The sequence below is a fragment of the Peromyscus maniculatus genome, chromosome 4 (assembly GCF_049852395.1).
Source record: "Peromyscus maniculatus bairdii isolate BWxNUB_F1_BW_parent chromosome 4, HU_Pman_BW_mat_3.1, whole genome shotgun sequence".
Classification (NCBI taxonomy): domain Eukaryota; kingdom Metazoa; phylum Chordata; class Mammalia; order Rodentia; family Cricetidae; genus Peromyscus; species Peromyscus maniculatus.
The window spans coordinates 109,956,150-109,982,367 of NC_134855.1; the positions used below are offsets into that span (position 1 = coordinate 109,956,150).

General features: G+C 47.0%; 1 protein-coding gene across 2 annotated transcripts; it reads left to right on the forward strand.

Annotated features, from left to right (window-relative positions):
- Positions 1-11,296: 11,296 nt before the first annotated feature.
- Prnp (prion protein (Kanno blood group)) lies at positions 11,297-25,122 on the forward strand. 2 transcript variants are annotated; one of them, XM_006983992.4, is made up of 3 exons: positions 11,297-11,411; positions 13,815-13,913; positions 23,092-25,122. In XM_006983992.4, exon 3 carries the CDS (start codon positions 23,102-23,104, stop codon positions 23,864-23,866), a length of 765 nt encoding a protein of 254 aa, XP_006984054.1. In that variant the 5' UTR covers positions 11,297-11,411; positions 13,815-13,913; positions 23,092-23,101; the 3' UTR covers positions 23,867-25,122. The 2 variants fall into 2 exon arrangements, with proteins under 2 accessions (XP_006984054.1, XP_076426799.1); XM_076570684.1 differs by lacking the exon at positions 11,297-11,411 and adding an exon at positions 11,552-12,142.
- The last annotated feature ends 1,096 nt before the right edge of the window (positions 25,123-26,218 follow it).

Here is a 26,218-nt window from a genome sequence, read left to right on the forward strand (position 1 = left end):
GTCCTTTCTCGCTTCCTTTACGGCAGATGGCTTTGCTCCCAGAATGCTTAGGATCAGGAAGAAATCCTGGAAGTGAGAGATTCTTGTCAAGGGGCCTAGGAGAAAAAGAAAGAGAACCCAGAGAGACCCGCAGATGAAGAGACAAGTCTCCCACATCCTCCAGACTTAACCCTGAGAGGAGAACAGAGGAGGAAGGTGTGGAAGGCTGCCAGAATTCAGAAGGATTCAGGCTCAAGAGGGCTGCTATTTCTGGACACTGTCGCCACTGAAGGTTGTCTCATAGGAATGGAAGCCAGGAGCCCTAAGATTCCCCTCCCCTCGGGCTGCAGACAACTCCCAGGGTGAGGCCTGGCGAGTGTCTCCCAGGTCAGCATGTCTTGAGTCACGGTTGCTGCGTGGAGGGTGGAGAATGAGGCTGTTTTCAAAAGCTTTCTTTGGCCAGTCCTTAAATGAGCACTCACCCGTCAGAGGAAACGTGGCATTTCATCCACTTCCTCTGCCCTTTCTGGGTCCCTTTCCCTGGTGTTTCACGGGTGCCCAGGAGGCAAAGCCTTGTACATTAAAAGGGGAAACAGGATCCCAACAGAAGGGAAAAGTTGAGGCTACACAGAAAAAGTATTCTATCTTCACAGTCTTTTGTCCTTGGTACCTCAGCCCCAACTACATGTCAAACTCATGCTTTTATTACAACAAGGTTCGATTTACCAAGGTGTGGTGACCCACATAATCCTAATCCATGGGAGGCTAAATCAGCAGGGGTGTTGTGAGTTCAAGGCCAGCCTGGGTTACATTTTCTATCTAATGGGGAAAGGGGAGGGTGGTCCAAGGATGTGGCTCAGTGCTGGAGTGCTTACCTAGCATGCTATAGATCTTAAATGTTGTGCTGCCTCCTTCTCCTCACCAAAATTGATATGCAAAATATAATTAAAAAATTATCTCAGGAAGCTACTAGTGGATGTTGCTGGGGAAGTCAATTAAAACTACAACCGTCTCCTAACCTAGAAACTCTTTCAACCTTCCTGTGCTCCAAGAGAGGGGTCCATGCAGCATTGGTGTTGACTCTCATAACTTAAGGGGAAGCTCCCACAAGGCCCAGAGATCGATGTCCTGCACATGAAGGAGGACATTCTCAGATTCTAGCAGCACTGCCCCACTTTGGTGACACCAACCTTGATTTCTAGATGGAGCAGCATCTCTACAAAAGGAAAAGCTATGGTATCTACATGATAAATCTGAAAAGGGACCCAGGCAAATCTGCAGCAGGTAACTGCAGCCATTGCTGCCCTTGAGAACCCTGCCAACGTCAGCATCATCTCCTTCAGGCACACCGGCCAGTGAGCCCTGTTGACATGTGCTGCTCCCATTGGAGTCACATTATATCCAGGACCTTCGCTAACCAGATCCAAGTAGCGTTCAGAAAGCCGTGTCTTCTGGTGGTGACAACTAGTTCCTTACAGAGGCATCTTATGTCATCCTACCTACCCATCGTGGCCTGTATAATACAGATTCTCCTCTGTGCTGCGTGAACACTGCCATCCCATGCAACCGAAGGAGAGCTCACTCAGTACCTCTGATGTGGTGGATGATGATGGACAGGGATGTTCTGAGCGTGTGTGGTACCCATGTGAGACGTCATGCCTACTCTACTCCCATAGAGATCGAGAAGAGATGGAGAAGTGAGAGCAAGCAGATATGAAAAGGCTGTGACCAAGGAGGAGGCTGGGGCAAATGGACCACGCCAGCTCCTGAGCTCACCGCTGCTCAGCCTGACATGGCAAACTGGTCTGAGGGTGTGTGGGTACACTCTATGCCTGTCCAGAAGTTTCCTACTGAAGACAGAAATGCCCAGCCAGGCGTGGAGGGCTGCTTTGCAGATTCTACTTCTCAGGATACTGAATGGGTCAACCACTGAGTGGTCCTAAGGTATTCTTCAGCAGATTGTTTAACAAAATGGAAAGAGGATGGGTGGGAAAATAAATGATTTTAGGGGAAAAAATTTCCCCACAAAGATAGTAGAAAAAGAAAAGAGTTTTATTATTGAATACACATTCAACCAGATTGTGATGTGTACCACAGGCAATCTGCTAAGGGAATGGACAGACAGGAGGAATGTTGCCTTTTCTATAATCCTGAAGATGCGGGACATTGTATATGTTTTTAGTAATTAGTCTTCAACTTGACAACACCATTTACCACAGTTTAACCTAAATTCATCAGACAAATGGGGCTGTCATGTACTTCCTGATGAGCTTTATCTGAAATGAAGACGTTTCACCTCTGCTCCAGACAGGAGGCTAACCTCTGAGCCATCTCTCTAGCCCCTGGATCTGGCGATCTTATCTAATGGTCGGAATATTTGGGATGTCAGATACTTCCCCATCCCTGGGTGGATCCCTGGGTGGTGTCACCTTATGGCCTTTCCTGGATCTGGGTATTGCCTGCCATTAAGCCTGTCACAGAAGCTGTGTCTGGGCCTGTCATGGCAGCTGTGTGGTCAAGCTGCTTTGGGGCCCCTCTACAGAACTACTTAGGGAGAAAAGGTTTCTTTAGGCTCACAGTTTTCAGTTTGTTGTGGATCGTTCTGTGGTGACCAGAGTGTATGATGGAGCTCCTCACCACAGTGGCAGGACAAAGAAACAGGGAGCACTCTAGGAGTCAGAGGGCTGGCTGTGACCCTCAGAGTCTTCCCCCCACTGGCTTCTACTGCTGATTCCACTGAGGTCCCACAGCCTCTCAACATGGCACTGCCAACTGATGAACAGGTTTTTAGAAAATGGACCTCTGCGTTTTGTGCAGTGGGGTGTACAGTCAAACCATGACAGAAACAGAAAAAAACAAACAAACAAAGTATCTTAAAGTCAAAACTAAGAAAAGATCGAATATGGAGCTGAGCGCTTCAAATTCCAGCACTTGGGAAGCTAAGGCAGGAGAATTCTGAATTGGATGGTGGCCTGGGTTGTATAGAACATTCAAGGCCATCCAGAGCTCCACACAAAGACTGCTTCCAAAGGAATCAAGCAAAACTCTAGGAAAAAGGGAAGGGGCGGGTCTCTTTCCTTGTCTTTAAAAGGGAGAGTCAGCTACTTCTATTGACTATTGACTATTGACAGCCAGCACGCTCCTCCACAGGGAGCGGGAACGCAGAGAGATGAGGGTGGAACCGGGTGGGGGTGTAACTCCGTGTTAGAATGTGTGTCTCTTCTGTGCAGGGCCTTGTTTTTGATGCCCCGCATGGAGAAAAAAAAAAGAAAGGAAAGGAAAAAAATGTGAGGGAATGAAGATTTGAGGGTACCAAAAACAGGAGACCCCGCCTGGGAGAGGCCAAAGCCACCCTAGGATGGTGGGCAAGGGTTAATTCCAGAACAAGAGTGGTGCAAACTGAAGCAGGCAGAGAAGCATTCTAAAGTCTTGAAGCAGATGTGATGACAGTTTCTAATACACCTGAATTCACAATAATGTAAGATAATAATAATAAGAAGAAGAAGATTATGATCTTGTGCCTGAACTTTCAGCTACTTGGGAGGCTGGGGGGAAGAACTCTTGAATCCATGAGTTTGACACCAGCCTGGGCAATACAGTCTAACTGTCTCAAAAACACAAACTGGGCTGGAGAGATCCTCAGTGGTAAAGGGCACTAGCTGCTGCTCTTCCAGAGGACCTTGATTCAGATCCCTGCACCCTCCTGGTAGCTCACAACCACCTGTAGCTTCAGAAGATCCAACACACATCTTCTGGCCTCCAAGGGCTCCTGCACACACATGCTAAATACACATAGACACACAGAGAAAAAATTAATACATTTTAAGTCTAAGAAATATTTTTAAACAATCAAATAGAAAACAAGAACTCAATAACTATTAACTCTAGGAAAACAAGAGAGTTATGTAGGAAAGGAACTAAATCATCCTGCATGGCACAGTTATGGGTAGCATTTTCAGACCATGCCAATTTAAACACTACATCTACATAAAAGTACAATCTATCTGCACAGGATTATGGAGGGGAATTCAGAAGCGGGTGTGTGTGTGGATTGGGAGTGATTCACTTAGCTTCTTTGAACCTTAAAGCTAAAACCATGACAAGGACACATGGAAACCCTGTAGATTTCCCCATGTGGGTGTTTGAAAGAAAATAGCCCCCCCCCGCCCCTGCCCCCCCCCAAAGAGAATGGCACTATGAGGAGGTGTGGCTTTGTTGGAGTGGGCGTGGCCTTGTTGGAGAAGTGGGGGCGGGCTTTGAGGTCTCCTATGCTCCAACTATGCTCAGTGGGGCACACAGTTGCCTCTGCTGCCTGCAGATCAAGATACAGAACTCTCAGCTCCTTCTCCAGCACCATGTCTGCCTGCACACCACCCTGAGGATAATGGACTAAACCTGTGAAACTGTAAGTCAGCCCCAATTGACTGTTTTCCTTTGAAGAGCTGCCGTGGTCATGGTGTGTCTCTTCACAGCAATAGAAACCCTAAGACACCCCACCTTACTTCAGCTCGCCTAGCCATTGTCAAATTTTTCCATTCAGGTTTTTTTTTTTTTCTGTAAAAATCATACAGGGCCTGGTGTGCTGGCGGCAGCCTCAGTCTGTGTTCCTGACTGCTCAGGATCCCAAGGGCTTCCTCTGCAGCTTAGTGAGACTGTGTCCCAAATGGAAAGTAAGAAGAGGATTGAAGGTGCAGCACGTGATCTCGCCTCTCATGATTCCATTTCTATTACTCCAGAGCCAGAGAGTGAGGGAGGGCAAGCAAACACTAATGGAACCACTACCATCACAGAACATGTCATTCGGGACACCTGGGACCCGTGTTCCCAGGGATTATCACTGATGTTTGACTCAGAATGAAGTTAAGAACGTCAATACAATAAAAAGCTGTTCCCTCCCTAATTTCTAACTATTCATGGGGAGGCCAGGCCCGGTGACTCACACCTCTGATCTCAGCACCCCAAAGGCTGAAGCAGGAAGACTGTTCAAGTTCAAGGCCAGTCTATGTTAGTGAGTTTTGACCAGTCTGGGGCCTGGAGTACCAAGTAGGACTCTCAAAAAAATAAACTAAAAAAAAAAAAAGGCAAGGAAGGAAAGAAAAGACAAAGACAGAGCAGGAAATTTAAAAACTGTCCACTAGGATTGCTGCAATTAACATACAGTTTCCACAGAAAAAGCACTGAGAGAGAAAACAGTCTCAGAATTTGGAAAATTGAGGAATTGTATGATAAGGAAGAGGAACTGTAGTTTCTCATAGATGTTTACTCAGAAACAAAATTTCCACTTTTTCTACTTTCCTATCAAAATTCCACATTTTGGAGCTGGGGAGACTTCTCAGTGGGTAGTGTTACGCCCAGATTGTGGGGACCCCCAAAAGACCACCATGGAGATTGAATCCCATATATAAAAGCAAAGAGCCTTTATTCAAGCTCGAGCTTGGACTCTCCATTCTGTCCAGTGCACTGGTGAGAGCAGAGAATGCCCAGCCTAGGTGGGGTGGGGTTTTTATCATAGCAGAGGTTAGGGATGAGGGGATTTCCAGGGCTCAGAACCCTGATTGGCTGACATTTGTCTAGAAGTATAGGTGTGTGCTGGGAATGTTTGGAATGTCAGGTATTTCTCCTTGGATGCTAGCCCTCCCTGGGTGGGGTCAGCTTATGGCTTTTTCTGGGGCCCAGGGGGTACCTGCCAGTTAGTCTGTCATGGCAGCTGTGTCTGGGCCCCTAAGCATGTCAAGATGTTTTGGGCCCCACACAGGTAGAGTCCTTTCTGAGCAAGCATGAGGATCTGAGTTCATTTCCCCAGCACCCATATGAAATCCAGACGCCTGTGACCCTAGCACTTGGGGGTAGAGACAGGTGAGTCCTGAAGGCTCACTGGCCAGCAAGCCTAGCTGGAATGATGGGCTCAGGTTCAGTGAGAGACCCTGTCTCAAAAAATAAGGTGAAAAGTGATTGAGGAAGACATCCCAATGTCAACCTCTGGCCTCCCCATGTGCATGCATAGATACACACACACACACACACACACACACACACACACACACACACACACACCAGAAAGAGGAGGAGAATTCCACATCCCCTCCATGTGCATGCATAGATACACACACACACACACACACACACACACACACACACACACACACACACACACACCAGAAAGAGGAGGAGAATTCCACATCCCCTCCAGTTTGTTTGCAGTAGATATAGCAGCGCTGAAACACAGGGTATAAACTCAAGCCTGATAGTAACTTAGATGAAAGAAAGAAAGGGGAAAGAGACAGGAAACCGAGACTTAGTAACCGGAAGATTGGTAAGCAATCTCCACATCCTGCCTCTTGAAGTTCTTTGAAAGTGCCAGGATTTCACCATTAATCTTATACCAAGTGAAAGACCTTCAAGCATTCTTTGAGCAAACACCATCTTCGTGTATCGAATTGACAGTCATCAGAAAACAGCGGTAGGGGGCTGGAGATGGCTCAGTGGTTAAGAGCACTGACTGCCCTTCCACAGGACCCAAGTTCAATTCCCAGCTCCCACATGGCAGCTCACAACAGGAGTCTGTTAACTCCTGTTCAAGGGGATCCAACACCCTCCTACAGACATATATGCAGGCAAAGCACCAATGCAAATGAAACAAAAATAAATACTTTAAGGAAAAAAAAAAGCCGTAAAGCTACAGCAGGAGACTCCCAAGGATCTTTTTTGTACAAACACATTCGCTGACTCAACCATGTTGACTTCTTGATCTCAAAGCCAAGAAACCTTTCCAGCCTTTCCACACCTTTGACTCCTGGCAAAGTGTCTAAGCTGCAGGGATATGTGTTTCAGTCACCTCTAGAATGCACTGGAACTATTAAACCAGCATCACAGAAGATACTCCTGGGAGAGACTAGTTCAAAACTCAGAACTATACCTGACTAAGTGCAGAAAAGATGAGAGGAATAAAACCAGAAATATTTTAAAATATTGTTATTGATTTCATGTGTATGGGCATTTGCCTGAAAGTATGTCTGTGTACCATATGTATGCCTGGTTCCTGCAGAGGCCAAAAGCAAGCATCAGATCCCCTAGAACTGGAGTTTCAGAGGTTTGTGAGCTACAACATGGATGCTGGGAATCAAACCCAGGACGTCCGTAAGAGCAGCCAGTGCTTTTAACCACAGAACCATCTCTCTATCCCCACTGTGAATATTGTCTTTATTCCTGTCTATATTTTCTAATGTCCTTATCGGACATGCAGGACTTTTGTTTTACAGAACAAGTGACTGAAGAAAGGAGGCAAGGGGGCAGCTGTTCAAATACCACCTGGGAAGCCTTGGCCACCCCCTCAGTCACTTGTCATCTAGTGCTTCATAGTAAGTTGTGTTTCCTCTGCACCAGGCTGAGGGGTTTTCTGTACCTTGTCATCAACGTTCTCTAACCCCAAATTCAAGCCATCTGGACATCCTAACCAAAGAATTAAGCCACATATTGTATAGCTTCTCTACCTCCACCATGCAAAGCTTTCAGACTTTGTGGAAATAACACCCGATTCTCAATATTAGGAGTTATGGAACCATCTGTCTTAGTTCACTTCTGATACTATAGCAGAACATCATAGGCTTGATAATTGATAGAGACTAGACATTTATTTTCACAGTTATGGAGGGTAGAGGGTCCAAGGTCAAGATACCAGCAGGGCTGGTGTCCAGTGACACCTACTGTCCCCTTTCAAGGGGGTGCCTTACTGCTGTATCATACCTCTGGGGGCGTCGAGAGCGTTGGGTTCTCACGTCATTGTCACAGCAAAGAAGGCGTGACCCTGGTGCTCATGACTGCAAGCGTGTGTGATGGGTCAGGCAGAGAACTCAGACCAGTGCCAGAGGAGACCTCAAGGTCTACCCAAGTGACCCACATCCACCAGTTAGGGGTCATATCCCAAAGGCTCTATAGGCGCTAGAAGAGCACTAACCCCCGGAAATAAGTATCTGTGCACAAGAAACTGTGGAACATTTTACATGCAAACCATAAAGCTATGTGTGAAACTTCTTTTACAAGGGGAAGGAGGGGACCTGTGAGGGAAGGAGACTCTACTCAAAGGCCCCACCTCATAATAATATCCCACTTGTGACATTTAAAGGGGACACATTCAAACTGCAACATCATCTTATGTCATCTGTACATTAGGGTCAAATAGTGCCATCTTGTCATTTCTAAGAAGGCAGGGGGTTTCAAATGTGTGGTTTGAGCCACAGGTGTGACAAGCCACTTTCAGGCAAGTTGCTCCTTCCCAGATTCTATCCTAATAGGCCTGGGGCCTGGAACGTGATTAGCACTGATGCAGGCACCTGCCTTAGGACAAGCTTGAGGTACCCCTCCACCTCGTGTTTGACGCGTGGTCCCAATTAGTCCCACCTGCCTTAGGACAAGCTTGAGGTACCCCTCCACCAGGTGTTTGAAGCGTGGTCCCAATTAGTCCCACCTGCCTTAGGACGAGCTTGAGGTACCCCTCCACCAGGTGTTTGAAGCGTGGTCCCAATTAGTCCCACCTGCCTTAGGACAAGCTTGAGGTGCCCCTCCACCTCGTGTTTGAAGCGTGATCCCAATTAGTCTTAACAGTAAAAATCTGGAGTCAGATATCGAAGGTAAAAGCTGAAAGATCAGAGAAGCAGAGCAGCCAGCCACTAGAGACTTCTTAGCTCTATGAAATCTCAGACTGAAAGGGAACCTTGTCTCTACAAATCCTCAGACTGAATGGGAGCTGAGATCCTGTCTCCACCTGCCTGATATTCCTGTCTCCACCTCCCAATTGTGCTGGAATTAAAGGCATGAGATCCCAAGGGCTGGTATCAAAGGTGCGAACCACCACCACCAGGCTCTGTTTCTCTTTTAGACTGATTCAATCTCGTGTAGCTCAGGGTGGCCTTGAACTCCTGATCTTCCTGCTTCCTCCTCCCAAATGCTGGGATTAAAGGTGTGAGCCACCACTACCTGACCTCTATGGTTAACTAGTGGCTAGCTCTGCCTTCCAGTCTCCAGGCAAGCTTTATTTATCAGAACACAAACAAAATATCATACAAAAGGTACTCACTCACTCTACCTTTCCATCTCAAGATGCCTCTTCTTAGCAGAAAAAACAGAAGCAACAAGCATTGACAAGAGGAACCAGAATTTTCAGAGGAGGTTTTGTGCTTCAACTTGTTGTGCCCAGATGGTGACCCCTGAGAGAGACCACCGAAGACCAAAGAGCATGCCGGAATGCAAAAGCAAGGTTTATTGAAGCAGTTCAAGCCCTGCGGCAGGGACCTTGTCAAGCCATCCAACACAATCGAGGCTGGAGGAGGTGCCCGCCCCTCTGCAAGCTCAGGTTTTTAAAGGTAAAAACCACAAGGTTACATCATTTAGGAGTGCTAGTATGGGTACAAATCTGATTGACTAGTTTCTAGGGACTTTCTAGAAATCATGGCTTAATCTTACTCCTAAGGGGGTGGTTGCCCATCACCATTTCTCATTGGCTGCCATCAGGTGGGGACAGTTCTGTGATCAGTTACCCTGGAAACCAGGGTTGGATTAAACAGTCATCACCCAATGAATAGCTTGTGACTCTGTACTTGGCATTTTCTAATTTCTGGAATCTGGGTTGACTGGTTCCAGTAACTCAAGGCCTATACCTAAAATAGAGAAAGCTTAGGCCTTGTTTCTAAGATGGAGGCATTTTGGTCTCATTTTGCCCTCACAAACTGACCACATTTGCCAAGCCTAGTTTGCCTCATTTTCTTCACTTAATGAAATAAAAATAAACCACGGTGGCAAATAAGCTCTGGCCACACCTCCAAGCATTCTCATGTTCACCTTTGCATTCTGCCATTCAAAACAGCCAACAAGAGCAAACCCGAGACACTGCCTGCTCTGCCCTGCACTCTAGAACAGCCACCCCACAGCAGAAAGAGGACCCCTGGCAGCCTTGCAATAAACCCCCCAGCTACACGCTGCTTTTACAATACGTCCTTTCTCCCAGCAGTGACTGCTCAAATGCTACACCACCATGCCCAGCTCTGCACAGCAATAATAACCAGGCAGGCTGCCTAGCAGCCAATCCCCCTTCGTTTCTAATCCCCCATCCAAAAAGCCTTTCAGGACACTTCCTGATGGGTAGAGAGCAGCCAGTCAGTAGATAATTGATTCATTTGAAGAAAAAGCTGAGTCTTGATGTCTTCTCACCAAGTCTTTCGGAGTCCCTGGGGGAGGGGGAGGGTGCTGGTTCCTTACCTAACCTAATCTGGCCACCCCCTCCCGCTCCTCCCCTGCCCTCCTGATGGCAAGTGGAAGACCTTCGAGACATTCAAAGATGTGTTCACCCCGATCCAGAACGGGCAAGTGGGTCTCTTCACAGCGTGCTCTCTGAGGCTGGAGGGCCAGGCTCTGAGAGAAGGTCAATGTGTTCATGAAGACAGACCAAATGTCAAGCAGCCTCCAGCGCTGCCTGTTTCTAACCGGCCGAAATCTAGTTTCACTGTAATTGAATCAGCTCAGCCAAAGGCTGTGTTTTCCAGTTTTCCTCAGCCATCAAGAGCTTACACACACACACACACACACACACACACACACACACACACACACACACACAGGGGTGGGTGGGGCTGACAAGGTTACTTTATAACAACTATAAGTCTTTAAGTCTCCCAGCTCCTACACTCCCTTAACTATTCCTCTAAGCTGCTTCAGGACACGTGCAGAAGGAGCTGCTAAATTTTTCCCTTTGGACAAAATAAAAGCAGAAAGTGAACAGATGAGCTAGGCGTGCCTATAATCCTAGCACTCGGGAGGCTGGGGCAGGAGCGTTGCTTTGAGTTTTTGAGGTCAGCTTAAACTAATTAGTGAGCAGTCCACGCCAGCTTGGGCTACAGAGTCTTTGTCACCAAAGACAAAGAAAAAAAGGAAGGAGATAAAGGAAAAAGAAGAAAGGAAAGAAGGGAAGAACAGAAAATAAACCAACAGGCAGAAACTGATGCACTTTCTAGGCCTCTGATTTTTATTGTTTATGGGAAAATGTCTACATATTGAGCTAGAAAAATCTTCCTCTTTGGCAATTTCTTGCTACTAAAGTTCCAGCGATGGCTTTCTCGCTCCGTTAGGTAACCTTTCATTCTCTCGCCTTCCCCATTATGTAACTGGGTTCTGGACCAGTCTCCCATTAAAGATGATTTTTATAGTCGGTGACCGACGTCAGGGAGTGATGACACCTGGAGGTGGTTTAGACAGATACGAGTCTTTAAGCCAGTCCGGAGCGGTGACTCATTTCCCCCCCCCGAGGGAGAAGCGGCGCGGCCATTGGTGAGCAGGCACGCCCCGCCCCCTCCGGCCCCGCCCCCCTCCTGACTCCCTGCCCCGCCCCGCTCCCCCGCGGCGTCGGAGCAGCAGACCGGGTCCGCAGGGCGCGTCGGTGGCAGGTAAGCGGCTTCTGAAGCTTGGCCTGGGAAAGGAGTGCTGGAGCCAGGCCTCGGCGAGCCCTCGGCCTTCCCCGAGCCAAGCCCGGCTTGCTCCGGCTCTCGGGCCGCTGAGGCCGCGGGGCTGAGGCCGAGCCTGGCTGGGTGGTGACCGTGCGCCAGCTGCTGCGCGTCCCCTGGAGGGACAGAACCCCAGGAGAGGCCCGGAGCCAGCCCTTCCTCCCGAGCCCGGTTCACTGCCCAGCATCGCTCGGGAATGGGGGTTGAGGGGTGGGGTGGCATCTTTTGACTGTCGTTTGCCGTTTTCTTCTCCCTTTGTAATAGCTACAGCGAACATAATTTTACACCACCGTGGTCTCGTCAGTCCTTAGCATCTCTCAGTCCCGTACCCAACGCCGTGCCCTGCCCTGCCGCGGGATTTCACTGTCCTACCTCGGCGTTTTCATGGCCGTCTTATTTTCTTGTACTTTGAATATCGTGGTTTAATAGCAGTTGCCCGTGTGCCGAATTCCCCATTTCATTAAGAGAAACTCCTGGTAGTGTGGAATTAAAGACTTGTGCAAATCTAATTACATAACAAACAGCCAGAATTTTGGATTAAAATATCAGACATCTGGAAAAATTAACTATTCAATGAACTACTTTCCCTACACACACACACACACACACACACACACACACACACACACACCCCTGAGAGCTTCAGAGACGGGAAGGAAGCAGAAAGCTAAGAGGTGATTTGTGTTTTATTTGTATCTGGCACAAGCTTTCCATATTATTTATAACAGGGACTAAATGATGAGTCATTTTTCTGAATAAGATGCAGAACAAGATGCAAATTAAAGCAAGTTTGTTTGTTGTGTTTACATCTACTAAATAGACAAAAACAATGTCAACAGCAACCCTGAGAGGTTGCCTGAAACCACCATTCAGGTAGAAAGATGGCATTACGATCAACTTTATGACGTGACATTTCCTGAGGTTCCTTTTTTTTGGTCTTTTGAGACAGGGTTTCTCTGTGTGGTTTTAGTGCCTGTCCTGGATCTCGCTCTGTAGACCAGGCTGACCTCCAACTCACAGAGATCCGCCTGGCTCTGCCTCCCGAGTGCTGGAATTAAAGGCGTGCGCCACCACCGCTCAGCCCTGAGGTTCCTTTTGTTCATTTTTTTTAAGACTTAAGTATTTATTTTATGTGTATGGGTGTTTTGTATCCACATATGCATGTATGTGCCTGTGCTGTGGAGGTCCGAAGAGGGTGTTGGATGCCCTGAAACTGGAGTTATGGATGGTTGTGAGCCCAGTACCACGTGAGAACTTGGAACCAAATCCAGGTCCTCTGGAAGAGCAACCAGTGCTCTGAAGTGCTGAGCTAGCTCTGCAGACTCTTCGGTTCATTCTTAGGAGAAAATGCTATCTGTGTCTGGCATTTATTGCAAAGATGAGTGGTTTGTGTAAAACTTGATGTTGAATGTATACTATTCTGTTTCCCATTCACACTTAACAGGGTATTGTAAGTCAGTGGGGGCTTTTTTGTTTGGTTCATTGGTTAGTTTGGAGTGTTTTCATCTTTCTGAGTTCATAACAGCTCATAACAGGCTCTCAATATGTAGTCCTGGCTGGCCTGGAATTTGCAATGTGGACCAGGCAGGCCTCACATTTGTGGCAATCCTCCCTGGTGCTTCCCAGAATGCTGGGTTACAGGCATGAGCCCCTGTACCCTGCAGTGGAACAATCTGGTGAGGTATTATTAGTTGTGAGCTGTGACCCAGAAACCCTTCTGGCAACTTACCTGTGATAGGACAAAGGGCTATGGGAGCCATATGCCAAGCAGTGACTTAAAATTAGAACCAACTGAGAATCAATCTAAATGTTTAACGGCTGAGCCGCTAAGAAAGCTATGGCAGGTTCGTGAAAGGAACCTTGGGGATCCTGAACACTCTTCATTTGGGATCCATGTGTGTCACTGGGGAAACTGAGAGTCAGAGTATAGGTTAGGAGACCTAGCCTCTCCTGGACTCCATGTGAAAACCCAGGAGAGCAGGAATGAAAGGGCTGGGAAAGTGCCTCTGATCTTAACTGTATGTTTGTGGAGGGACTCTTTCCTCTGCTTGTTAGGGGTGGAGGTGGGGGTGGGGGAGACAGTTCACAGACTTCTTTTCTTGAAATACTAGGGATTGAGCCCAGGTATAGTTTTTTTTAGTTTCTAAAATGACATAGACCATGCCATGTTTACATTTTGGAATGTATTTGAGCCGAGCTGAGCTTATATTTCCATTTTCAAATACTGCTCCATTTTATGTAACTGTATTTATTAGTGGTTTGGTAATTTGTATATTAGACTAGATTGTCTTTCGATTCATAGATTTATTTATCAATTCTAATTTTCCTTTTGTGTGTGTTTTGAAGGACTCCTGAATATATTTCAAAACCGAACAGTTTCAACTGAGCTGAAATACTCTGCCTTCCTGGTGGTACCGGTCCAGGTTAGGAGAACCGCAGCAGATTGTAAGTGCCCTGTGAATCTTGGTGGTCTCGGGGGAGGTCTGTCTGGGGTGTGGGGGCCATGGAAGACTAAGTACCAGGCTTGCTCCAGAGGCTACCTAGTAATGTGGGACTTACGCCTCGATGTGCGCTGATCTCTTGTAAAGTCAGCTTGATTCCAGAGGACAAAGGCCACAGCTTTCTCTGGGACTGTGCTGGGCTAGGGAACTGCAAGCATTTAAAAAATAATAATAACAGATAGACATTTCTGTGCCAGATCTCAATTTAGGTTTTTCCTTTTGTTTGTTCTTGGTTTGTTGTTGTTGTGGTGGTGGTGGTTTGATTTTGCTTGTTTTGAGGCAGGGTTTCATATACCTGGGCTGACCTGAAACTCCCTATATACAAACTTGCACTCCTGTTAGAAGTTCAGAGCCAAGCACCAGCCACCACACCCAGCTGGGTTTTCTGAATGATGATTTTTACTTTCCCATTCCATCCTCTCAAGGGATCTGTGAGCTACTGCATAATAAACACTTTAAAATGCATCCTGTCTAATGCAGAGATGGCTACAGTGTTACACAATAACACCTAAGTGGATAGTGTGTGCACTCGCTCTTAGGCCAAGGAGAGCTTCTGTCCCCGTGTGTTAAGCTAATCCTTTTGGTTGGAGGATATTCTGCTCATTGCTACCTCTGTATCATGTGGTTGCTTCGAGGGAGCTGCACCCTCTTAACAGAAAGCAGAATAAGTGTAAATGTGGGGTTCCATAGCTTAGCAAGGGAAGGAGGGCGGCCTTCGTGGTAGGCTTTTTCCAACCTCTCAGATTCCATCATTCAACACTTCCAGACTGTCCTGGGAGGATTTCTGATTTTTTTTTTTTCAAAAGTTCTTCAAGTAGTTCTGATGATGAGCAAGCTTAGAGACCCTTTACCCTTGATCCAGAGATGGGCCTTAAGATACCAGTTAAAACCACTAAAATGTTTTCTGTCATCTTACATAGCTTGATCCGGTTCCTTTAATGATGAGAAATGAATCAATTCTACTGAGCACAAGAGAAATGGGAAATTTCCCCCGGGATGGAGGAGGAGTGGAGCACTGGTGTGTGTGTGTGTGTGTGTGTGTGTGTGTGTGTGTGTAGTGTCTGTGTGTATGTGTGTGCCTCTGTGTGTGTCTCTGTGTGTGTGCGTATTGTGTCTGTGTGTATGTGTGTGCAGTTTTGCATTCTAAGACATGGCCGGCCAGTGTGCTCTGAATTCTCCTCCCACACGATCATTTCTTCATTTTTTAGGGCTTTTTATTTTATTTTGTTTTGTTTTTTTTCAGTGCTGGGGACCATATTCAGAGTCTTACATGTACCAGGCAAGTTCTCCAGCCTTGAGCTACATCCTTCATCCAGTCCTTTTTAGACAGGCAGGCAGAGAAGACTGAGCCTGCCCCACTCACGTAGCCCAGCCTGGCCTCTGACTCCCTGTGTGAGCAGAGCTGGTCTTGAGTTCCTGACCCCTCTGCATCTACCTTGCAGCCGCTGGGATTATGTTGGTGGAACACCATACCCTGCATCCTTTTTATGTGTCACGGCATCATGCTTCTTAAAGTCCTCTGAATTTAGATAAGAATGATGACTCTGAGTTATTTTAATGTAATTGGAATCTCTTTTATATTGATTTCTAAATTCCATTAATACATGTCTTTTTGCTTTTTCTAGTCTTTTTTTTTAATATCTCAGCAAAACTGTATAGCTTCTCTCAGTAAGTCTGCTGTTTATTTTGAGGATGAATCCTTGATAATTTTGAGTTTCTTAATGTCATTGTGAATGGAATGTTTACCCCACTGTTGTCTTTTTTAAGATAATTTATTTAAATTTATTTTACGTGCATTTATTATGAAGGTGTCAGATCCCCTGGAACTGGAGTTACAGACAGTTGTGAGCTGCCTTGCTGGGAATTGAACCTGGGTCCTCTGGAAGAGGAGCTAGTGCTCTTAACCACTGAACCATCTCTCCAGCCCCCGCCCCACCATGTCTTTAGATGCTGCAGATTTCAAAGACTGCCATTCTAGTGAGCCCACTTATCCTTACCCCCCACCCAGCCCCTGGCCAAAGGCCTTTCTAGGTGATTTTCCATAGTTTTCACAGAGGAAATCACAACTCTGTAAGGTCCCAGAACAATCTAAGAACGGCATAGATGTTGTTTTCATCACACACATTAGTGAAAATTTTTTCTTGTACTAGGATTACAGGCATATGCCACCACACCTAGCTCTACTTTTTAAAATGCATATACTAGTTACTCAATAAAGATTCGTTGAATAGATTCATTGTGGTAATTTATATGTTAATGGAAAGGGTGCCTATTTCACAAAGATTTCTAATTCACAAAATAAATAGTTACTGTCCCTCTAAACCAGCAGTTCTCAACCTGTAGGTCACAACTCATTTGAAGGTCAAATGGCCCCTTCACAGGGGTCACCTAAGACCATCCTGTACATCGGATATTTACATTATGATTCATAACACTAGCAAAGATAGAGTTCTAAAGTAGCAATGAAAATAATTTGATGGTTGAGGCTCACTATGACATGAGGTATTAAAGGGTCACAGCATTAGGAAGGTTGAGAACCACTGATCTAAAGCTTTCTCTTTCTGAGGCTATTTTCCCTTTCTCATGTCCAGCCTACAGCCGCCATGTTTAAGGGTGGTTTTGTTTGTTTGTTTGTTTGTTTGTTTGTTGATACACAGCTGCACAGTCTTCTAACCCATCACCAGAAGACAGAGACAAATGACTCTCAAGAGCTCACAGGCCGGCCAGCTTGGCTGAGTTAGTAAACTTCCGGTGCAGCGAGAGCCCTACCCCATCAGGAAAATAATAATAATATGGAAAACAATAAAGGAAGACACCCAGCAGTCATTTCAGACCTCCACATCCACATGCACACACATGCATGCTCACCTGCATGCACACATGCATATACCATGGCATACACAATAAGGGCGGTAGTAGGGCATACAGAAGCTTTTGAATTAACATAGTTACTGTACGTAGAATTGAGTTATATAAGGACATTTTCATACAAATATATAATATACTCAAACCATGCCTCCTACCTTCCCTTTTCTCTTCCTCCTGCCTCTCATTAGTCCCCTAGATAGGTTCACTCATCCTTTCATGTCAGACAGACAGACAGACACTGTTTTATGTATCTGTGTCAAATCTAGGAATTATATGTGAGAGAAAACACGCAACATTTGCCTGACTTAATTGACTTAAAATGTTAATCCCTGGTTGCATCCATTGTCCTCCAAATGGCATGATTTTGCTTTTCATTATGCTGAATGAAGTCCCATTTTCTTTATCCCATTTCTCTGACAACCAGTGATAGTGAACCTTTTTTCAGATGTCTGTTGACCATTTGTATTTTGGACTACTAATCACTTCAATGGCCTGTTTATTGTTCCACCTTTTAGAGCTGGGTCTCACTCCATCGGACTGGCTGAAACTCAGCAGTGTTATCTAGGTTCCTGAGAGCTGGATTCTGGCAGGGCACTCTCTGCCTCACTCATGTTTAGGTCTTTGGTCCTATCTAGAGTCTACTTTTGCACACGGGATTAGGGATCCATTTTTATTTTTCTTCCGTTTCTCAGAAACGTCAAAGCTTTCTTCCTTATTGGTTTGTGGTACCCATTGGTATATCAAGTCCTTGTTACAGAATGTATGCATGCGTCCATATTTGAACTTTAGACTGTTGGTCTGTTTCTGAATTTTAATGGCTTTATGGTATGTTTTTAGTGGTATGATTTAAGTCTGGTGTGCCACATTCTCCCCTCAGTTCTTCTTTTAAGGTTGGCTTTGTAATTAATAGACACATCTTTTTTTCCATGTGAGTTTATTAAGCTCTTCAGAAAATCAACCTAGAATTAAAGTTTAGAATTTTCTGCCAAAAAAACAAAAACCAAAAGACAAAAAACAAACAAACAACAACAACAAAAAAACCCTCTTTTGTTTAGTTTTGTCATTTCTAGATGTTTTATAGTTTGCTTGCTATGTGGATATCTTTTTTTCCTAGTTCATTATATCTGGTATAGAAATTATGTTGGTTTCTGTATACTCACTGTGGTGATTTGAATGAAATGTTCCCATAAGTCTTAGGCGTTTGAGTGTCTGATCCCAAGTTGATGGCTATTTGGGAAGGATTACGAAGTGTGGCCTTGCTGGAGAAAATATGTCACTGCTGTGTGATTTCAAAAGACTCTTGCCATTTCAAATTCTCTCCTCCTTCCATTCTTCCCTTCCTCCCTCCCTCCCTCCCCCCCACCTCCTGCTTGGGGATCAAGATGTGAGCGCTCAGCTGCTGCTGTAGTACCATTCCTTCCTGCCTTGAGCCACGCTCCCCACCCCGCCCCCTAGTGATAGACTCCTACCCGTTGAAAATTAACGCCAAATAAAATCTTCCTTCTTTCTATTCATCCTGTAACCTGCAACCTTGCTAAATTTTTGTTTGTTTGGGCTTGGTTTGGTTTGGTTTGGTTTCTGAGACAGGGTTTCTCTGTGTAGCCCTGGCTGCCCTGGAACTCAGTTTGTAGACCAGGCTGGCCTCGAACTCAGAGAGATCCTCCTGCCTCTGCCTCCCGAGTGCTGTAACTAAAGGTGTGGAACACCCTAGCCTTATCTACTTCTTCTGTATTTTCTGTTGGGAGCTGGTTAATTGCAAATGATGTCAGTTTGCCCTTTCCTCGTGGTTCCTGCTATTTCTTCCTCTTTACACAGGACATTGGCAGCACCTTGAGAACAATGGAAGTTTGTTTTTTGTTTCTTTTTTTCTTTCTTCCTCCCCCCACCCTTTTTTTAATCTGCTTCTGATCTTGAATGTTTTCAAAGATCATTATGTTTCCTGGTTTTATTGTAATGTTTATCAAGTTAAGGAAACTTCTATTGCTATTGTTCTGGGAGTGTTCTTCTTAGTGAAAAATAGTTTATGACCTTTATTAAGTACTTACTAAAATATCTCAGATGACTTTACAACCAGCCATGGACTCGGAAACCTAATCTCTATTCCCAGCAACCTAGTGAACCAACAATCTTTTATAGTGCTGGAGCTGGAAGCCAGGCAAATGCTCTGCCACTCGCCACATCCACAGCCCAGGAACTGCTCACTTGGGTGGCCCTAGTTGTAGAATGAGGGCTTAGAATTCAATATCTAGGCTCGCCTAGGTCTTGTGTAAGGTTTGAGGCCCTCTTTAGAAATGATTCTGTAAACGAATTTCATGATTTTAAATGTTGCTTTTCTTGCTCTCAATTGATTTTGAAATGATCCTGTCTTGATATGTTTTACAATTCTCCAGCATCATCCAATGTCAGTTTCAGTACTGGCGGGCCCGGGTGCCCGTGGCTGTGATGTCGTGTTAGGTGTCTAGGGGACAGCTCCCAGGCTGATGTCACGGCTTGGGGGTGGTTCCTCATCCCTGGACACTTGGAGCTCTTGGCCCACGTGTTGGTTGACAATAGTGTAGCCAGAAACAACCCCTTTCCCCACCTCCCCCTAGATTGGACGCCCATTCCACGTCCTGTCCATGTGGCTGCTTAGTCCAGAAGCGGGGGTCCCACATGGCTCTTTCAGTTACATCTGCCACTGCACGCCCCCCAGAGGCTGCCCACGGACTCGCGTGGCTCTCCTCCCACCTCAGCTGCCTTACCTCAGTGGCCTAAGACTCAGCCTCCCTGCTCTGTGTTCACATACACGCCTAGACATGCACGCGTGTACACACAGTCCCTGCCTCATGAATGTTCTTTCCGAAAAAGAACCCAAACTCTTCAGTGGCTCGTGATGCCTCCAGAGCCAGGTCAGGCCTTTCACAGGCCGAATCGTTAGGGCTGCCATAGAACCAGCATCCAGACAGGAGGGCAGGCTGCAAGGGCACTCCCTATTGTTGTCTCCATAGAGCAGGTAGTCGTGAGACTAAAGGAGACAGACGTGGTAACGTTAGACCAAGAATGGCGGGTGTAACCTGTCCCTGAGGTTTGTGTGGATGGCCCTGTTACCTGACCCCCGCCTGTCTTTCCACTGTACTCTACAGCTCCAGGCTCAGGTGTCCTCAGATCTGCCAGTGTCCCTTTAACCCCACCCTCTCTCTCTAACGCTGTCCCCCTTCTGTCCCCCCTTCTGCATCCGCCCCCCCCCCATGTCCTTATGGCTGTGTGGTGTCATTTCCCACACCCGTGTCTCCCCAGATCACAGAACTGCACCTTTTCTTTGCAGCGCTGTAGACAGATACTAGGGCATGTGTAGGCAAATGCCCTTCCGCTGAGCCGCACCCCGCCTGGCTCCCACACAGCCTTAAAGAAGCATCGGCAGGATTCCCAGCAGCCTCCTCTGGCTCCCACCCTTCTGTATCATAGAATACTGTCTCTTCAGCCAGCCCGAGCCTGCCGCAGTGGCTGGCCTACGAAGTAAATGTTTGGTTAGTTCAGTGCGGTTGTTAGCTGGCCCTGGGAGGAAAGGCATCCATTGCAAATACTTACTTACTCCTAGCGGCTTGTTAGTTCCGTTTCAGTAAAGATGTCTTTGTAGCCATCCCTTCAGCATTGACTGTGCATGTTTATGGATCAGGCACTGTGTCTGGGGCCATTGCTGTAAACAGACCCAAGACTCTGCCCTGGAGGAACCGGCCCCTGGTGGAGAAAATGGACAATAGGTCCACAAGAGCTAGTGTGTCACGTGTATTGTTTACTCTGGAAAGAAATGAAGCAGAAGAAGCAGACAGGAAAAGGGGTGCTACACCACATGGTATGAGGAGCCTCTCCCCCACCATCTGAGAGCCACGTGAGTGGTTGGGGGAGGGGCTACCTAGGCCAAGGAAGCAGCAAGTGCAAAGGCCCAGAGGCGGGACCCACTTTGGGGGTTTATGGGGAATGTTCGCTTCCTATCAAAGACAGCGAGCCAAGATTCTGTAAGTCACCCCGCACACCCTGTAAAACATCTTTACAGATCTTTGCATCTCCCCTACCCGGTGAAGCCTTTGTTTACACACAGCCCCCTACAGATGCCACGTTCCCAGACCTTGATGGCCTCTGACAGCCGACCTTTCTCCCGTTCTTTCATTCCCTTTGTGCTGATTCTTTTAAAACTAGCCCGTCTGAAAAGACTGTGAGGTGGGACCCCAGCCAACGAGGAAAAGACACAATCACCACCTGCCTTCGAATAAAAGCCAAGCCAACTTCTGGCTGCCATGTGCTTGCTGGGGCTCCATTTTGGTTCTGGCATACCCTTCTTTCAAAAAGAAGTTGCTTTGTGCACATGTTTCTTTGTGTAACTCTGAGGGTATTCTTTGTTTCTAACAGGTTTGAGTAGGCTGGGGGGGCGGGGGGGGGGGGGCACGTCCCGTGTTTCCCAGCCAACGTGGCCAGGACTTTGTATTTTAAACTGGATAGAGAAGAACGCCTCTTGGGGAACCAGTACAATGTGACCACATGTTACAAGGAAAACACAGGATAGGAGCTGGGGCAGGGCAGGGTCGGGGGACAGGCAAGATTCTAGATGGACAGCTGTGGAAGGACTCACATGAGCTGTGATGGAGGCGTCACCTAAGATAGTAGTAGTGCTGAAAGATGTGGAAAGCTGAAGGGCTTAGGATTCAGTGTAAAGAGAACTGAAAAGAGTGGCTAGTAGAATTTTATGTGTGCTGTGACAAAGGGGAAGTTCAAGAACTTATAGCTAGGCTTGTCTCAGCAGCATAAATGAAGTGCTGTACATAAAAGCCCTTTAGACTGAGAGGTTGGTTGGTTGGTTGGTTGGTTGGTTGGTTGGTTGGTGAATGATTGATTGGGGTGCTGGGGATTGAACCCAGGCCTCGAACATGCCAAGCAAGTTCTCTGTCACTGAGCGCCTTCCCCTACTGTTATACTGAACTTTCAGTCATCCTGGCTCAGCCATGTCCCGGGATTATAAGGCTTATCACCAAGTCCAGGATAGACTGAGGCCTAAAATGAGGGCACAGTCCCAAGTTAGGTTCCCTGAAACACGAGCAGCATGAGGCCAAGGACTGGGCCGTGAGAAAATGGGACAGACCAGGGAGCAACTGAAAGACGGGGACTGGAGGTGTGGGAGGGAGTGTGTCCTGCCCTCTAACCCTCACTAGAAGAAACTTCCTGAAATCCCAGTTGGTATGGCCTCAGCCCTTAAATCTGACTTGTATTTTCTAACTGTATTTTGATTTACTTATGACTCCATTTCAATAATTTTACTAGAAATATGAACAGAATGTTAGCTCATTGTTTACTGGCTTTTCTCATATACATTGTGCAATTTAATTGAAAACTAACTTTCTAATTTTTTCAGTGTAACAGGAATGTCAGTGGTGGAGGCAGGACTCACCAGAGTGTGACTGTGCGTGGCCTTTTACCATTTTATGGCTTAGTGGCATTTCAGGGCGTGTGGTTTGGCCTAGGATGTGGCAATGCAGTTTGGTAATCTCTTGTTCTTCGGCCCCTGTTCTTGGATCCCACCGCTGCACTTGGAAACTCAGCTCGATGTTTTCCCACTCTTGGCAGCCCAGCCCATCTGTCTCTCTTGTCTGTGGAGAGAATGAGGAATTCTCAAGCGAGCCTGCTAACTCCTAGATGTTTCCTGTCTCTAATAAACTTGGGTTGAGAATTCCTTAGAGGAGATTCTTGGCTTCAGTATGCTCAGAGGATGTTAATTCCTTCACTCGACAGCTGTCTGTTATGGCCCGCTCTGTGCCAGACGCTGCCGTAGCCCAGAGAAAAGGGCAACAGACAAGGGACTCTGGGTTTGGTTTTTGAGACATGGGCTACAAAGCCCAGACTTGTCTAGAACTCACAGTCCTCTGTTTCAGCCTCTTCTCCCAACTGCTGGGGTCATAGGCACGCCCCACGCCCCACGCCCCACGCCCCGCCCCACCATGCAGTGCTTTCCCCCCAGACCAGATCTAATTTACCAATTGGAGGGGGGTAATTCTTGTTTCCAGGGAATAGAGACATTTGTCCTACAAGAATGAGTATGAGTTGTGTATCTTTGGTTTACGGTCATTTTTCTCCTAAATGCTGTCAAGGAAACGCCCCCCCCCCGGGGGGGGGGGGAGGCGGGGGCGGCAGTTGATGCCATGACTATCACACATTTGTTCTGTAACAGATGTCAAGTAGCTTCAGCCTGAGTGCAGGACAATGATGCCTTGTTCTTCATTTTGCAGATCAGCCATCATGGCAAACCTTGGCTACTGGCTGCTCGCACTCTTTGTGGCTACGTGGACTGATGTTGGCCTCTGCAAGAAGCGGCCAAAGCCTGGAGGCTGGAACACCGGTGGAAGCCGATACCCTGGGCAGGGCAGCCCTGGGGGCAACCGTTACCCACCTCAGGGTGGCGGCACCTGGGGGCAGCCCCATGGTGGTGGCTGGGGGCAGCCCCATGGTGGTGGCTGGGGACAACCTCATGGTGGTGGCTGGGGGCAGCCCCATGGTGGTGGCTGGGGTCAAGGAGGCGGCACCCACAATCAGTGGAACAAGCCCAGCAAGCCAAAAACCAACATGAAGCATGTGGCAGGCGCTGCTGCGGCTGGGGCAGTGGTGGGGGGCCTTGGTGGCTACATGCTGGGGAGCGCCATGAGCAGGCCCATGATCCATTTTGGCAATGACTGGGAGGACCGCTACTACCGCGAAAACATGAACCGTTACCCTAACCAAGTGTACTATCGGCCCGTGGATCAGTACAACAATCAGAACAACTTCGTGCACGATTGCGTCAATATCACCATCAAGCAGCACACAGTCACCACCACCACCAAGGGGGAGAACTTCACGGAGACCGACGTCAAGATGATGGAGCGCGTGGTGGAGCAGATGTGTGTCACCCAGTATCAGAAGGAGTCCCAGGCCTACTATGACGGGAGGAGATCCAGCGCGGTGCTCTTCTCCTCGCCCCCTGTCATCCTCCTCCTCTCCTTCCTCATCTTCCTGATAGTGGGATGAGGGGGGGCTTTCCCGCTCCTCGTACTCTCTCGTTCTTGTGGTCTAGGCTGGGGGAGGGGTTACCCACCTGTAGCTCTTTTAATTGAGGTGGTGTCTCATTCTTGCTTCTCTCTTTGTCCCCCATAGGCTAATGCCCTTGGCACTGGTGGGCCCTGGGAAATGTACAGTAGACCAGATGCTATTCACTCCAGGGTCTTTTGACTGAGTCCGTTGTGGGCCAGTGCTAACGCCAGGCCAATAAGAATATAACAGCAAGTAACCGCTGCCTAGTCGGGGCTTTACCTTGGTCTAGTGAGTAAATACTGATGTGACCCTCTGACTTCTACCCAGAGTACACAGTGACAGACACACGTAACTGTTAAAATAGGCAAAGGGTTCTACAACCAAAGAAGTCATTGTTTGGGCATGGTGCCCTAAGAAACATCCTCCCATCCGGGATATGTAAAGCATCCATATGTGGCATTCTTTCTTTACTAACATAAACTCTACCTGATTAAAGCAACAGAAAAAAAAAATTACCCTACTAACCTTGAAAGCAAACCTTTGTTCATTTCCTAGGAACTAGAATGACTTTTTAACCTTGTTTGGATTGAACCAGGAGATTTTGACTCTGAGGAGATCCCACACTGTGAAAGCGTGGGCCTCCTGTGAAGGGGGAGAGGGTTAGGACGCAAAGTCAAGACACAGCATTTCTTCATTTCTGTCTCATAATTGTCAAAAGCCAGAATTAGGTCATCCCCTTTGTTTCTATACTTGTATTTGAATCGGACAACAAAGAGACAATCTAAACATTCTCTTAGGTTGCAGATGAGAGAAATAGGCGCCATTCAAAGTGGAAAGAGAAATTCTGTTAGCGTTGTTTAAGTAAAGCAAACTTTGTTCCTTAAATTACTCCATATTTCCCTGCGCAGACGTACACCACTCTGCAATAGCATCGGCCTGCACCGCAGGTGTTCTGTGTAGAATATATGAAGTATAACCACAAGCTTGGGCCTTCTGTTCTGATGCATCCGAAGTATGTAACACACTGACCCTTTCGTCCGGTACTAAATGCTTATTGTGTGGCCCTTAGGCTCAACATGCACTCAGTTCCGTCTATGAATCCAAAGTGGACCCCTCGCTGGTCTTTGAGATCTGCATGGACTTCACATTTTCTATATTTGTAACTTTGCATGTACTTGTTTTGTCATATAAAAAGTTTATAAATGTTTGCTATCCGACTGACATTAAATAGGAGCTATGATGAGCGCCCTGCAGGGTTCGTCTCTGTTCTGTGCTTCTGGTCCTGGGCTTGTTGCTAGGGTGGCTTGGGGCTCATCCAAAGCAGGGAGGGATGGCTAATCTCACATACCTGCCTCTGACAGCCTCGGTTCTTACCTCTGGTCATGGACTAGTTTATTTCCACTGCCTTTTTATTTTTCCCTTATGTGACTCAATGGACTCAGCCCTGCTGAGCCACAAAGGCGCTCCTGGGGGTGGGGGTGGGGGATGGGGAGTTGGAGGTAAGGTCATGCTGTAAAGGAAGTTTTCTTCTTGCCTGCCGGCCCACCCGTCTCCCCTCCCTCCTTCCTCCCTCCCTCTTCCTTCCTCTCCTTCCTCCCTCCTTCCCTCCCTCCTGCATGTATGTCTCTGTACACATGCACTGCCCTCAAGTCAAAAGAGGGGTCAGACCCCTGAAACTGAAGTTACAGATGTCTGTGAGCCACTATGTGGGCTCTGGGACTTAAACCCAGGTCCTCTGCAAGAACAGCCAGGGGTCTTAACCACTGAGCCACTGCTCCAGCCCCAGTGGAAGTGTTTTTCTGTCCTGAATTCAGATTCAGTTTCTCTCTTCCTCCTCCTCCTCTCCCTCCCTCCCTCTCCATTTGTTTGGTGGGCCACAATGACCTCAGACAAGAAATCTGTCCCTGAAAGTCAGCAACTTCTGTCCTTCCATATCCAACAATTCCAAGGAAGACTTAATCTAATTTTCAGAGTTTCTCTGAAAGGAAGCTCACCTTTTCTGGCAGCTTCTTTTAATCTAGGAACCCAATAAAGCTTGTAGCAATCAATCACTCCATCAATTGTCACGTTAACTCCACACTCCTTCAGGAGGAATAAAAAAGTCGAATTAAAGTTGCCATCTCCCTTTCTTGGTGGAGGCCACTATTCTCCTATTCTAGGTTCCCACACTTTTAGTTTGTCATCCCATCTGTATGTTACTCCATCCACAGTCTTCAGCCAATACCCTAGGGTCTCAAGTTTTACACAATGCCCTTGGAATATCCTCAGAAGCTGAATTATTCATCATGGCCAATTTAAGTGCAGTGTGTTGATACACATCATACCATGTGCTATAGTTGACCACACATT

Excerpts from the sequence above, each read along its gene's own strand:
- Prnp (XM_006983992.4), top strand. The coding sequence starts at position 23,102 with ATGGCAAACCTTGGCTACTGGCTGCTCGCACTCTTTGTGGCTACGTGG.